The 15216-nt window shown below is 42.7% G+C and overlaps 1 protein-coding gene across 3 annotated transcripts in view; it reads left to right on the plus strand.

Moving 5' to 3' along the window:
- The window catches only part of DROSHA (drosha ribonuclease III), a 103745-nt gene extending 88819 nt beyond the window's left edge, over positions 1-14926 (plus strand). For all 3 annotated transcript variants that reach the window (XM_080933899.1, XM_080933898.1, XM_080933900.1), the window contains exons 30-35: positions 5879-6020; positions 7786-7868; positions 7959-8062; positions 10595-10687; positions 11271-11317; positions 14665-14926. In XM_080933899.1, the coding sequence (XP_080790025.1) occupies positions 5879-6020; positions 7786-7868; positions 7959-8062; positions 10595-10687; positions 11271-11317; positions 14665-14795 (600 nt within the window). In that variant the 3' untranslated portion in view covers positions 14796-14926. The remainder of the gene's footprint in view (positions 1-5878; positions 6021-7785; positions 7869-7958; positions 8063-10594; positions 10688-11270; positions 11318-14664) is intronic.
- Positions 14927-15216: the final 290 nt, after the last annotated feature.

The raw sequence follows: 15216 nt of genomic DNA on the forward strand, positions 1-15216 counted from the left end.
TCAGTCCTCCTCTAGTTATCTATGTGCCCAGTCCTCCTCTAGTTATCCATGTACCCAGTCCTCCTCTCATGATCCTTGTACCCAGCTCCTTGCCTCCTTTAGCTTCTGTTCAGTTATCTTATAAGTAGTCTCCTCTCACATGCAGCCTCTTCCTCTCGTCCCTGCCTTCCTTCCCTTAGAGTAGAACTGCAACTCCATTTTCTCCCTAGGACAAGCAGGTATATGTTTTACTAGTCTTCTCCCATCAGAATATAAACTGAATAGGTATCGGCCCGGAGCACTGTCATTAAACTACCTCATGTTTTTGCAACAAGAAGGTCTCTCGTGTTTCATTGGGTGACCCTGTGTCCTGAGACTCAAGTGGGGGTCCCCGAAAGGGGGTCCTACAAAAATAATATGTCTTGTCTTTTATTCTGATTTTTGGTTGATTGGCAAATTCCTATTATATAGGTACTGAGAAAATAGTCTTTGAATGAACGATCTTCACAGCCTTGATGAATGATTTCGGATTCTTCTTTGGACAATGGCTAGAGAACCAGCAAGACCTCAGTGGTCATGTCTATCAGTCGAGCCCTATGCCCTGTACTCTTTCCGCTCCGTGCCAGCCTGCTGGGTCCAGATCCTACTACTGTTGCCTTTGCGCCTGCAGTTCTTCTGTCTGGCGTCCGATCTACACCGAGTTCTTTAGCTGCCTAGTATCCTTTAGAATTAATTCCTTCACTTGGCAGCTCTGACCTGACCCCTCACTCCACTCAAGTCTGAACCCTGTGCTCCTTTCTATTCTAGCACTTGCTAGAATATTCTAGTGCTGTTCTATTTCAGCTTGCCTATCCCCACTAGACCAGAAGCTCTATATGAGTATGCTGTAGTTTTCTAACCCTGCAGTACTTAGATAACAGACTTGTGAAGAGGTGCAGCAGGGAGCTACAGAATGGAATGCCACATTGCGGGTAGAGCATGGGGCTCCGTGAGAAATCGCCTGTTACTTTACATGTCAAGAAGTGGACTGGAAGCTGACTTTGAAATGCTTAAGGATTAAAAAAAATGAAGTGTGCAGATTACTGGAATTGCATCGGAAGGGCAGCAATTGATTCCTTCTTGTAATTAAAGGCACAGAATGGCAGCTAATTACATTGGAAAGCCTTAGCATTGAGCTGGTTGGATATACCCTTGCTTTCTAAAGAATAAAGAGAAAAAGGCAAATATAACTGTTTTCCAAATGTTGCAGGTTGTTGAGGAAAAGGGTTGCCTGTGAGAAAGTACTGAAGGGGCCTGCTCAGGAAAGAATGTGAATCAGATACAGAAGCCATAGCTTAGTCAAGTTTGGATTGGGCTGTCAAGACAGATGTTCTGTCTGTACACTGAAGTTTTTGTTCTTTAGGGTAAGCCTCCCTGGTAAGGTCAGCGTGAAGCGAGAGAACCTCAGAGAAAACTGACGCTCAGGCTGGAATGCCTGTCCTATGGCACTTGCAAATTTGGTCCCGTCCTGCTTCCATAACAGTAATCTATTGCTAACAATCTTTCTCGCCCTCACTGAAGTTTCATTCTAAATCAGAAACAAGAAAGAGAAGCACAGCTAAGGCCTCTGTAAACCCGACAAAGGGACTGTCGGTCCCTGGTGCAGTGATGGCCCGTACATGTTCCAAACCTCAGATTTTGGTTTTGAGACTTCAAGACGTCCCTACAGTCTCAACAGAGACGTCTCCCACGACTTAAAGCTGAAATTTCCATAAGAACATGAAGATTGATAGCCTTCCTTTAACACTCTTGGTTCTAGGAGGAAGCCCTAGTGTGGGACATCAGCCTTTCCCTCCACCGCTGAGCTAGCAGGAGCTGCTCATTCTGTGCCTGCTGTGTGTCAGGCGCCGTGTCCAGGGGTGAAAGGCACCAGCAGGATGAACTTGTTGGAAGTGTTTTGCTTGATTTTAGAGAACAGTGCGAGATGGTAAGAGGGAGCAGGGATTGCAAACATGCTTGAGAAGCGGTGATCTCATCCTGCCCTGCTGCCTCCTGACAGCGGCCAGTATAAATCATCCAGGCAGGCAGGTGCCCTATCTAACAGTGCTCTGAGAAGATGGATTCCCCAGCCTCCTCACGGAGGATTTCTCTATCACTGACATAATTTGGCTCCTCGTGTCTGACCTGCATTCTGCCGGCTATCTTTTGTGTACCTTTTCTTTAATTATCATGGGAAATGGAGACCATCCACCTACCACTTTCCGTATAAAAAACCTGTGTGGCATATCACTGTCAAGTTTAATTGTATACTTCGGTTTTGCTGCACTGTCTTCTATTGAAGTCCTCAAAATAATAAATCTGTCCCTTCACCTTACACTAGGTGGCCCTCTTGGGTAGCTTATGTCCCACACTAAGGCTTCCTCCTAGAACCAAGAGTGTTAAAGGAAGGCTATCAATCTTCATGTTCTTATGGAAATTTCAGCTTTAAGTCGTTGTGGGAGACGTCTCTGTTGAGACTGTAGGGACGTCTTGAAGTCTCAAAACCAGAATCTGAGGTTTGGAACATGTACGGGCCATCACTGCACCAGGGACCGACAGTCCCTTTGTCGGGTTTACAGAGGCCTTAGCTGTGCTTCTCTTTCTTGTTTCTGATTTAGAATGAAACTTCAGTGAGGGCGAGAAAGATTGTTAGCAATAGATTACTGTTTGGTAAAGGGGAGGATTTAGAAAGCAGTAAGGAAAAGGATATCTAGAAGGTTTGGTATTAAAATAAAATCTAGAGGGGTTCTACGGCTTTCTAGAATCTTTTCCCTATTGTTGAGGAGCAAGCATATCTTCTGGAATATTGATGCTGCTGTAGATAACACCTCTGGAAAACAGCAATTGTAGTATCAGCATCTCGCCTTGCCACCCATCTTTGGGGATCTCTTATTTTCTGCGGGGACATTTACCTTCCTTCTGTCTCCTGGTGGCCTTGCTTGTACCAGCTCTCCCTCACTTGGCTTCCCTTTTTTATTTTTTCTACCTCCCACCATGGTCATCTTGCCATATCATTGTTTCTACTTTTGCCACTATGTTTAATTTTCCTAGAGAACCCTCTCCAGCCCTTTTCCCATTAACTGCCCCAGTCTTTCTTAGGTCAAATTCTACATTCATCAGAACCCACGTGAACCTTTTCAAAAAGCAAGCATCCCAAAGTTCAGAGTTCAAAATCCTGATCCCTTGACGTGGGCACCAGTACTGGAGAAGCACCTTAGACCGCAGTATTAAAGTTGACCGGAATGTTTTTGAGAAGGGGATTCCTGGGTCACCTTCTCTGGGAAGCTCGGTTGGAAGAGCAGCTGTGTGTTCTGAGCCTGTGTTTGCATCTGCGTGTGTGTGTATTTCTTCAGCGTGGGTTCGTTCTGAAGCACTTTAAAAAGGATGTTGTTGGTCCTGCTGGGCCTTCAGCTTTCAGCGCAGACCTGGAGAATGATCAGCTTGCGCTGCCACCGTGTCAACCCCAGAACCTCACAGGCTTTGCTCACTGTTTTTGGGCCTTAGTGTACCCGTGGTTTGCCAATAGTATTTTATTTCGTTAACTTTATTCTGAAGTTGAATTCAGCTGAGGACAAAGATGGAAATTGTCACTTTATTGAACCTCCATTTGGACTTTCATGTTTAGGTAGAGAGCAAAGTCTTACCTCATTTTACTTCCTGATTCAAAGTTAAATGGACTGCAAAAATAAGGTTAATTACTGGTTTCCTTCTCGTTGACTCTTGGTTCTTACTCTGAGTTTTCAGCAAGAACTTAAAAGTAAGATCTCACTTGCTTTTTGCTACTTCGTTGCTCTAAGACTTTCCAGGACTTGTCTTAAAGCATAGCTGGTTCAATCAACTCCTGTCTCCATCCTTACTGCTTCCTTCTGTCAGACTGTGTCACTGCATGGCACTGAAGGAGGGTCTGTGATGCTGGAAGGTGGCAGCCGTGTCCTCGTGGCTAGCAGTGTGTCACATTGGTCCCACTGGGCCTGGGGAAAGAACATGCCATTTCCACAGCCCGTGGAGCTTCCCCAAAGCATAGAGTCAACTTGCTCAACATAGCATCACTCCCAGAATAACCTTCCTATCTGTGTGGGGTTTATTTCAGCTTGAAATCCAAGCCACAGAAAGAGATGGTCCTTCCAGCTCTTGGATTTTGTGAGTTGGTGATATAGGTTTCTATTGCTTGGGGCACATTTGACCTTTTCATTTTTAAGCTTCCTTGTAGGTTTTAATTTATATATATATTAAATTATATATATATAATATTTATATATATATATTTATTACTATATGTTAATTGTACAAAATAACATGCATATACTGATTTTGAAGAACTAGTGTACTGAAGAAAAGCTGTAGCTAAAGGGGAATTGGGAATGAAAATGGAGCAGAGGCAGGCAGAGAGTTACAGTCTAAGATCCAATTCAGGCAGGGCTTATGGAGATCAAGTTGTATTTCTGCTTCATGAATCATTGTCAGACAAATTAAGAACATATTGTTCCTTATTTATCTATTGTCAAAGATTCACTATCAAGCATTGAGGATAAATCTTGATTTTCATAAGCTCTGTTGACACTGGAGCCGTAGAGCATAAAGCTCGCATGTAATAAACCCAGTGCTCTATGGGACAGTGGCAGCAGTACTGTCAGCGTGACTCACAGCTGCTTCCGCCTGTCCTGGGCTCAGGAAGCCAACTCTCTGTTTATGCTTCTGGTAGGAAATGTAGATTCAAGTACATCGTTCCCTCGTGTTTTAGGGATCGGAGATAATAATGTCAACTTTTTAACGTTTGGTGAATTCCCATCGTGGAATCTGCCTGCTTCCCATCTCTTCCACAGTGTGTTAAATGCTTGTTTTCTGGACACTTGGAATGGATCAGTTACATAATGTTTAGGCCGTGTCTAACATTACTATGTGAATAGTCCTTGGAGGGCTGTTAGCCCCAAGCTCCTCGTAGACATTTCCGTTTTGAATTCCTGAGGTTGGAATACATAAATAAATTGAAGTTTGGGGCTGGAACTCAGTGGTTTAAGCTTGCTGCTCTTGTAGAGGATCTGAGTTCTGTTCCTCATACCTCTGTGGGGAGGCTGACTGTGGTCTGCTCTGGGAAGTCCAGCCTCCTGTGGCCTTCACAGCTATTTGTACACATGCATTACACATGTGTGCTCCCAGCTCATACACAGAATATAAATAAAGTCAAATCCTAATTTTATATTAAATGTAGTTAAAGATAAAGGATCTGGGTCTGAGCATGAAGAGACTGAGATACAGGGAATGTAATATAAATCTTTAAGATAACAATATAAATAAATAGGTGTTTTAATAATATTGGAACATCGCTTCTCTTAGTCATGTAGTAGTATCAAAACTAGGACCCATGTCATGAATTATGTTTCTTGTGGACAACTTTAAGCACAACTTTGATTGGTGGATGTGCTCCTGTTATCACTGGCAAAGACTGATTATTATTTCGGGATATGCTAAATTTGTTTGGGGTAGTAAAAATAAGTAAGATTTTCAAAATGTATCTAATTGTACACAAAAGGGGTATAATTTACTGAGTACAAGTTATATTTAAGTAAGATTCTTTTTAAAAGTTAATGCTTCCTGATGTGGTAGCTTTGAGGTTTTTGGTAGTCTTTCCTTATCAGTTGCTGTGCACCCTCCACAAAGTCCTGCTCAGTGCGACATCTAACAACTGCTCCATTAAGTCCAGATAGTGGGGGCAGGAGAGTCATCCAGGAGACCGTAGAAGCATTTTGGAGTACGCTGCAGTCACCTGAGGATAGAGGGCTTAGGCCCTCAGGTGTCCGCTGTCAGGTGGTTGGGTTCAGCCCAGGAGCAGGAGTCCAGAGCTGATGTGGTTTCTAACTGTACACCAATTCCTTCTTACCAGTTGTTACGAAGTTCTTTAGTGAACAACAGAACTCAAGCCAAGGTAGCAGAGGAACTGGGCATGCAAGAGTATGCCATCACCAATGACAAAACCAAGAGACCCGTGGCCCTGAGAACCAAGACTCTGGCAGACCTTTTGGAATGTGAGTCCTACCTACAGTGTGAAGCTTTTAAACTTGTAGGTCCAAGGTTTAAATTAAACCAGCTAGAACTTACTCTTTTCATGATGATGATGACGATGGTGGTGGTGGTGATGATGATGATATTGTTCTTGTTCTAGCTAAAGAACCTCTTTTATCTGTTTTTCTACTTTTCTTTTGTGTAGCTCAGGCTAGCCTTGAAATTTCTGTATAGTCAAAGGTAGTCTTGATCTCCTGGGACGCCCCTGCCTGTCTCCTGATATTACATGCTTGGATGACCACATCTGTCTGAGTAATCTCTTTTGTTTTCGTTTTTTATTTATTTTTGCTTTGCAGTAAGCCATGTGAATAATACATTTTTTGTTGTTGGATCTGTATTCAGGGGTGGCTGCGTTTCCCACTGTCCTGTCTCTCAGTCATCATGTCCCTTTGTATGAAACGGTAGCAGGAAGTACAGATTGGTTATGCAGAAGCAGCACAGTAGTGGGTTCCGTTTGTTAGTTTTGCTTACCAGCACCCTTCATAAAGGGACACAGAGTAAAAGATAATTTTTTTCATAAACACTAAAACCGCCACGTATTGTTTTGAGTGAAAACAAAACTCTCTAAACAGTCACCATCTTTTTCATTCTCTGATATTGTCTCAAAGCATAAATAAGTTCATTATAGCTAATTAAGGGATTATACACATAATTTTATTATTTCTAACATTCTTCAAAAGAACTAGAATATTCTCTGGGCCTTAGAGCTTTTTATGTCATAGTATTTTTCAGAATCGAAATTATATATAATATTAAAGCCAACTGTGCAAGCTGGCTTACTTATAGATCATAAAGGCAGTCTAACCAAGGCACCTAAGGAAGGAAAGTTCAGCTGAGTGGATGGTGTCACTGCCATTTTCATTTTAGCTCAATAAAAGGTTCTTGCCATCTTTTAAATTAATGCACTATTTGTTGACTCGGCTAAACGTCTTTTAAATGAGCCCGCCTTTGGAATCGCCCCTTATTAATCCAGTTACATGAATCACCGCGTCTTTGTTGAATTTTCCCCTTTCTTTCTCTGGCTATGGAACTCACCTTGGTGCTGGTGCACAGTGCTCTCGGGATGTCCCAGCGTTGTCTGTGCTCCGCCGCTGGAGTCTCCAGGTCCTCAGGACATTCACTCCATCGTGTCCCCAGGTCCCATCCCTGATCCGCACTACAGTGTTGGTGTGGCCTTTAGATCCGTGGTTCTCAACCTGGGGGTGCAGTGAGCCTTTCCCAGGGGTTGCCTAAGAGTAGGATAGATTTGTATCATAACAGTACAAAAGTGACAGTTAGTACAACAAAGTGAGCTTTATGGTTGCAGTGGGGAGGTCACCACAGCATGAAGGACCTCAGTAAAGGGGCCCAGCATTAGGAGGGTGAGAACCACAGTTAGACTGTTTGCTTAGCCACTAGCTAAGGGCAACTGGTGTCTGCTCTGTGCTTTTTCATTTTAACCACACATCTGTGTTGGTGCTTCTGATAGTAGTGATAAGGGGTGCAGTTTTATTTGAAGAAAAAAGAAAGAAGAAATAATTGTGCTTAAAAGAAAAGAGTGTCTAGAAGTCAGGTACCTTGGGGCTGGGTGGCTCAGTAGTTATGGGCACTCACGGAGGACCCTCCTTCTGTTCCTACCACACACGTCTCCACACCTACTTACATTTAGAGATCAATAAGGAAGGAAGCTCAGCTCACGCCATTTCTGCTAAATAACAGTGAGTTGCCCGTTTCCCACTTGCTTTTCAGCATTTATTGCAGCACTGTACATCGACAAGGACTTGGAATATGTTCATACTTTCATGAACGTCTGCTTCTTTCCACGACTGAAGGTGAGCGCTCCCGTCTCCATCGGTGCCTGCCTTGTTGCGGGTGGCACTGAAGCACCACCACTCACTCTCTGCTCTGGGGGCTTCCTACAGGAGTTCATTCTGAATCAGGATTGGAATGACCCCAAATCACAGCTGCAGCAGTGTTGCCTGACCCTGAGGACCGAAGGGAAAGAGCCAGACATCCCCTTATACAAGTAAGTGCTTGCTGTCTGTCAGCCGCCCTGCCGCGTGCTTAAATGGAGAACGCAGGGACTTCTCATGACACTAGCTAAGCCCTAGAGTGCTCTGTCCTAGCGCCCACCTGCATAAGCGGGTGCACCCTGACTGTCTCTGCTTTCTCCCATCTGTAAATTACCTACTGCCTGGCACAAAGATACACTAAGATATAAGGTCAAGGTGTAGCAATTCAGATGTAGTATTTGCTGATTTTTAATGTAGTCATGGTTGTGATCTTTGCATGTGGGTGCCAGGAATTGAGCCTGGGTCCTGTGTAAGAGTAGCAAGTGCTTTCATCCCCTGAACTATATCTCTTAGGTCCCCACATGAAGTAGTTCTTTTGTAGTTTTTTTTGTTTTTTTTGTTTTTTTTTTTTTTTGGTCTGATTTTGTGTAGGAGTAATGGACAGTGTGTTGTTTTAGCAATATTTGGATTCTACTTGTACTTTCCCCTGGGCCCCTGTTGGCCTCTGTTATCCGAAAGGCTGTCTCCCAAGCCGGAGAGAATTGGAACAAATGCCTTCTGCTGCTACTGTGTTAGTCAAGTCCTTGCCTTTTCTGAAATTTTAATTAAAAGTTGCCTTCTATTTGTGACAGTCACTTGTGGATTGAGAGGGAGTTTAAATGGGAATCACAATGTAATCATTAGGGTACATGTCTGCCTCACAAGGTACTGTGGATACTGTTTTAGGGATACTTAAAAATCTAATTATATTGGGCTGGAGAAATCGCCAGCAGTTAGCTCTTGCAGGGAGACCCAGGTTCGGTTCCCAGCACCCACACTCAGCTCTCAACCACCTGTCACGCAGCTCCAGGGATCAGTTACTCCTCTGGCCTCTGGGCACCTGCACATGTTTACCTCTCTAATTGGTGGCGTGAACCTGACAGGGTGGGGGCCTAGAAACCGAGCCAGGCTACAGTGGCATGAGGTAGCCAACTTTATTCAAAGCATCAGACAGTTTATACTCTGGGATTAAGAAGAATCACGAGTAAGTGCTCAATCACAGAGACAAGACACACATAGCAAGGTTTTTCCTCCATAGAGGTACATGGGTCACAGCAGCTGAAGTAAACTCTCTCCTGTCTGCTGCATCAGAGAGGCACATGCAGACATATCCCAAGAACAGTTCCCTGTTTTGAAGTCACAAGACTCTTATTTCCTTGGAGTTTTCTCACAAGCACTCAAAATTCTCATGTAACTTCATCCTTGGACTTGTGTTCTGACACATCTACATGTAAACACATATATATTTGTTACTAATTTAAAAAATCTAGTTTCAATACTGTTTACTCCATGCCTGTGGGAACAGAAGGCTCTAACACACCCATTTGTACAGCTGTGCTCTTCCCGAAAGCCTTTCCTTTTGGACTTTTCTAACCAAAATATTTTTTTTTAAAAAAAGTAACAGTTTAGAAGCTTTTGTGCTGCTAGTGAAACAGAAGCCAGAAGACTAGTTGCCTATGGCAAGGGGCTGCTGGTATGAAACTGTTATCTTTATTGGAGAAAATCCCTAAGAGAAACAGGTTATCAATCTGCCTAATAAGCATAATGAATGTCTAAGCTATGTGGTATGACTGAAGAATTTCCCCATCAAAGTGATTGCTGAGGGTCAGTGATAAAGATGGCGCATGTCTTATAACGCGGGTGATTAGTAAGTACCACCTTAAGCTGAGATACACACCCTCGAGTATGTAAACAGAAAGGAAATTGCTGTGTCCTCTGCCCATAAATCTTCCCACAAAAGTACTTGGTGACTTTGTGCTTTGTTATCAAGATGGTGGGGTTGCTTTACATAGTCTTCGTGATTACTGTGTTTATTCCACTATCATTCTTGGCTTCTTTTAATTTCCCTTTCCCATGAGTTATCAGGTTTTTTACGTTTGAAATCTGCACCTTGTCATTAAATCCAGAGTACCTGGAGCTTTGTTTTTTTTTTTTTTTTGTGGTTGTGTAATATGCTTGCTCTTATAGCATTATCTCTGAAATGATCACAGATGTTTCAGAAATTAAATATATTTTCTGATCTTAGGTAAAGTACCAGACATTAGAAAGAATTCATAAGGGGTGTGAAACCATTCAGCCATGCCTTGACATGTTATTACCCATTTATTGCTTTTAGCTGTGATCAGCATTGTAAAATAACAAACTAAAGCCCCCAGTTCTTCATAATAAAAGTTTGTTAATTATGTGATACTAGAATACCAACTCCTAGAAGTTGTTTTAAAGTATCTCATACTTAACCGTGAGCCATCAGGCACTATGGCTATTTGAGAAAAATATCAAACTGCAATGCACTTTTAAAAAAAATTCTAATTTATAGCTCTAAATTTTGTTAGGTTAGCAAATCAGAAACTGAATCAGTTCCTTTTTTCCATATTTCTTGTTATTCTTACCTTATTTCTGGGTAGTAAAAATAAGGTTTTTTTTGTTTGTTTTGTTTTTGTTTTTGTCAGTTGTACAATAGCAAAATAATTGAGCACTGTATCATAATTAACGTTCTTCCATTTCAGGACTCTGCAGACAGTGGGACCATCTCATGCTAGAACCTACACCGTGGCCGTTTATTTCAAGGGAGAAAGGATAGGCTGTGGGAAAGGACCAAGGTATGAGGAGAAAACACTGAATTTCATGTATCTGTGTTCTGGAAAGTTCCTACCTCTGCAGCCTGTATAGCAAGGTTAGAATGTCAAGTGTCTTCAGTTGTAGCAAAATGAATCCCGAGGACTAATGTCCCCTCCAGGCCGACTGAGAAACTTAGAAATGAGCCTTGGGCCAGGCACACCATCGTACAGGGAGTCTTGGTCTTGTTGAGAAACTGCATCAGTTGCTACACAAGTTAGAGAAAAGAAATATATATATATATATAATCTATGTCTCGCCTGTGTCTCTCCTTTTCATGTTTAACCTTTACATGGAGTATTTTCAGACTTAAGAAATACTTCAGCCCTAATAGAAATGGAAGATATTCCACTGCAGCCTTAGCGTGGAACCAATACTTTGAAGAGCCTCTGTGTAAATAAAAGACGTGTGCAAGCTCCTGTGTGTGTTCCTAGCCATGCAGCTCAGTATGTGATGGAAGTAATCACGTGACCTTTTATGCACTAGATATGGAAATCAGCATTAATGACTTGTGGTTTTAATGAAGCAAACCTTTGAAGTCTGCCTCACCTTTCTTTTCGTCTACAGTATTCAGCAGGCGGAGATGGGAGCAGCAATGGACGCACTTGAAAAATGTAAGCTCATCTCTTTTTCCACAGTCACGCCTCCACAGCGTGAGGCGGGTCTTACGGAAGGAAAAGGAAGCAGAGGAGTGGCTGAGTTTTGATGAAATGTGATCAATCTTTGTGGATCACATTTTATCAAAATCCCATTTTCCTGTTTTACATGGCACCCACTCAGCATAGGCTCCTCTGTGAGTGGCCTGTTTCTGACCGTATTTCCCATATTTCTGTAGTCACATAAGCCAGGCATGGGGACACATGCCTGTGTAGTTCCAGCACTTGGGAGGTAGATTCGGGGGATCACGGGTCATGGTCACCTCAAGCTACATGCATTATGAGGGCAAGGTGAACCTGGGCCACATGAAAGCTCACGTCAAAAAAAAAAAAAAAAAAAAAAGCTGAGTGTGGTGGTGCACACCTTTAATCCCAGTACTCAGGAGGCAGAGGCAGCAGATCTTTGAGTTCAAGGCCAGCCTGGTATATACAGAGAAACCATATATATATATGTATATGTATATATAAAATTTTATACAGGCAAAATGTATACATGGAGAGTTTTTTGTTTATTTTTCTGTTTAGTTTTTAACCTTTGTCTTATTTAAATTGGATGGCAGCTACATACTTCTGCATACATTTACATGCTAATGTATATATATAATATACATAATAATATACTTTTGTCCGCCATGTCTTGAGCGGCCTGCAAGTCATAGAGCACAGGGAATGGCTTCAGTTTGGTCTTCCTTAATAGCTGCATGCTGTTTTCATTTCCCACTGAGGCTGTGCTTTATCTCATTGATGGTTTTCTTATTTTCTTATTATTGTGGATGCTTCACAGGTTTGAGTGTGTGTGTGTGTGTGTGTGTGTGTGTGTGTGTTCAGTGTCTACAATACACATCTAGATTGTGGTGCATTGAATTCTGAAGATGGTCTCAAGAGTGGCATGCCCATGCTGAAGACACTTCAGTGGCATAACGGGCGGTGGCGAGAGCTGTCTGGTCTTGTGAATTGAAGGCACTAGCAGAGGGCAGTCTTCTCTAAGGTCCATTGTGCTTCCCAGAAGAACCTGTGGGTACAATATGCCGATGCTTGGAGGACCAGCTAACGGAGTGGGGGACAGTGAATGCACAGGCTCAAAGTGACGCATCCCAGGAGAAGGTTAGAGGCCCTCTAGCCACGTGGAAACCAGCAGACTGTGGCTTACTCTTCAGAGGCAGGGAGAGTAGTTGGTGGGGACAGAAGCCAGTGCTGCCAGCCAGGGTCTGGCATCCGTAGAATCTACACTGAGAGTTTTACATTGACTCTTTCTGAGAACATTTTTATTGATCGTTGTATAAATGCCCCATCATTTAATTGAATGAGAGTGGGATTCTTCCTTCCAGTTATAACAAGAGAGTCCTCCCCAGCTTCTGATGCGTATAGTCAGCTATAAAATGGCACTGCAAAAATGACTAATTCTGAGACAGACATCCCCCAAAGCACAATAGACGTGGATTGCTTACATGCAGGGAAGCGAGTTGGTGTTATGTCCCATCCTTAAGGAAGTTTTTACCTTTTGGTCCTGATTCCATTTTCCAGGAATCTGACTTAAGGAAATACTTAGATTCTGAGCTACAGCTCACATACCACAGTTATCATGACAACTCGATTTATAATAGCATAACATTTAAATAAAATGGAACAGCAAGTGAGCGAGGGCCGTGTGCACACACATTGTGTAAAGGACGGCTGCACGGATTTAGGCTTCACGAGCCATAATTGGTCTCGGTTACACTGAATTCTGACATTGTGGCACAGGTGGTGCCCAATGTCCGTGTGTGTTTTATTTACAGAAACCGAATACTGAGAGCTGTATTTGGCGTATTGGCAGTAGTTTACCAGTTCCTGAACACCCAAATGGGATATGTTTGTATCTGCTGAAATAATGCGTTGGAAACTGATACAGGAAATGCTTGTACTGAAATAAAGAATAATGTTATATCCACCAATGCATAGCAGTGTAGGGGAGGAGAGTGGATTTTCACGGTTTATGTAGTGTATGTAAACATACATAAAAGCATGTACTTATGTATGTCACTATATAATGTAGTAGAACAGTCATGGATGTGTGCCGAAAGCTTGTCTGTGGGTAGATATGAACATAGGACTTTTTAGTGCAAACTTAGTTACACAGTAAAATCTACTGAAAAAAAAGGGGCCTGTTTAGCATAAACTTGTCTTTACAGTGGAGTTCTGGGAATTTATTTGATAAGTTTGTTTTCTAAGTGTATACAGTATTTGAAGTAACAGTGTTTACGGTATATAAGGACCCAGTATTACTGCTTTCTTCCAAGTGCTTTTTCCATGTTGTCTGTGTCCCCAGCCGACAGCTAAGACAGGTACAGTATAAAAAAGGGATAAAAAGGGGAGGAGCCTGGTGCATATAGACACACCCACTTCCTCACACTCCATCCATTCAGCAAACAAGTAAACAGACTTGCTTTCCTTCAGACCACACCCTTACCCCCCATTCTTCATGTGTGAAATACAGAATAATCCTTAGCTGGCTGGCCAAGCAGAGGATTGGTCCTTTCTCGTGGTGTTGCCAGAGAGTGTCCTTTATGACCTTTGTGTGTTTGCTGGCTAAGAACGCAATGGCTTTCTCACTCTGTGCTTGGTTTCCTAGCACGAGGTGACACTAACGGTGCCATGTGAAGAGAAAAGGAGAATTTCCAACTCTTAGTCCGGAGTTTCCTTGTGTCTGGCTCTCAAACTAAATATAGCTCACCTGTCCCACCGAGTGACAGTGTCCTTATCCATCAGCGTTCTCCACACGACTTACCTGTGCAGGCAGAGCTGGGGCCTTTTCTGGTGCACTAAAGATAGAATTGATCAGGGGACACGGGGACTTAGAACGAGGCTTCCTTGTGCTCTGGTGCGGTTTTGCTTGTCTGGAAAATTTCCGTCTTGCAATCACGCCTGCTTTGCTTGCTGGAAACTTTTCATTCGAGCTTTTCCAAGCCATAAAGCCTCACATTCCTTCTCCCTGTCTCCCTGGAAGTCACTAGTCGTAGGGAATTCTCCTTAAAGCACCTGCCTGTTTGGAAACCTTCCAGAACCTTCCATCTTTAAGTTACTTTGTTTCGGCGTTTTCATTCTGTTTTACATACATCAGATACTGAAATTAGAATCTGAGATGCCAATCCAGACTTCTAGTGTGTGTGTGCATAACGAAAAAGTAAAAAATCATTTTCAGTGTCAGTTTTATAGAACAGTTCTGTATATGTGCTGATCACATGTTTGTCTGTGTGCATGTTTGGTGGTTCTCGTCTGCACCCATGGATATCCCTTATTAAGTATTAAACTTATCTCCTTGTCAGATAACTTTCCCCAGATGGCTCATCAGAAGCGGTTCATTGAACGGAAATACAGACAAGAGTTAAAAGAAATGAGGTGGGAAAGAGAGCATCAGGAGAGAGAGCCGGATGAGGCTGAAGACATAAAGAAGTAAAGGAGGACACGGAAGTGGCGGTGCATTGACTTCCTAAGAACTGTGACGGTGGCCCATCGAGACCTAGCCTGGTTTTCCTTCAGACAATGAATGAAGTGTCCACATTGAAATAAAGTCTCACTGCGGTTGCTGTCCTAATGGCTGAGTGCTCCGTTTCTAGCTGGGTGGTCTCTGTTAGAGTATTCCATTCCTATTTAGTAGACATGCATTGTTTCCTTTATAGACAATTCAGGGGTGGCGGGGAGAGGGAGCACCTTCATGGAGGGAATGGGGGAGGGGGAGGGGCATGAGATAACATCTGAAATGTAAATGCAGAGAATATCCAATAAAAAAAAGAGAATCATTAGGTTGAATAAAAATAAATACATAAAATTCAGGCGGGCATATTCAGCGAAATAGTTGCTGCTTTCTGTTTCAGATT

The sequence above is a fragment of the Micromys minutus genome (genome assembly GCF_963924665.1).
Source record: "Micromys minutus genome assembly, chromosome: 20".
In the NCBI taxonomy this organism is placed as follows: domain Eukaryota; kingdom Metazoa; phylum Chordata; class Mammalia; order Rodentia; family Muridae; genus Micromys; species Micromys minutus.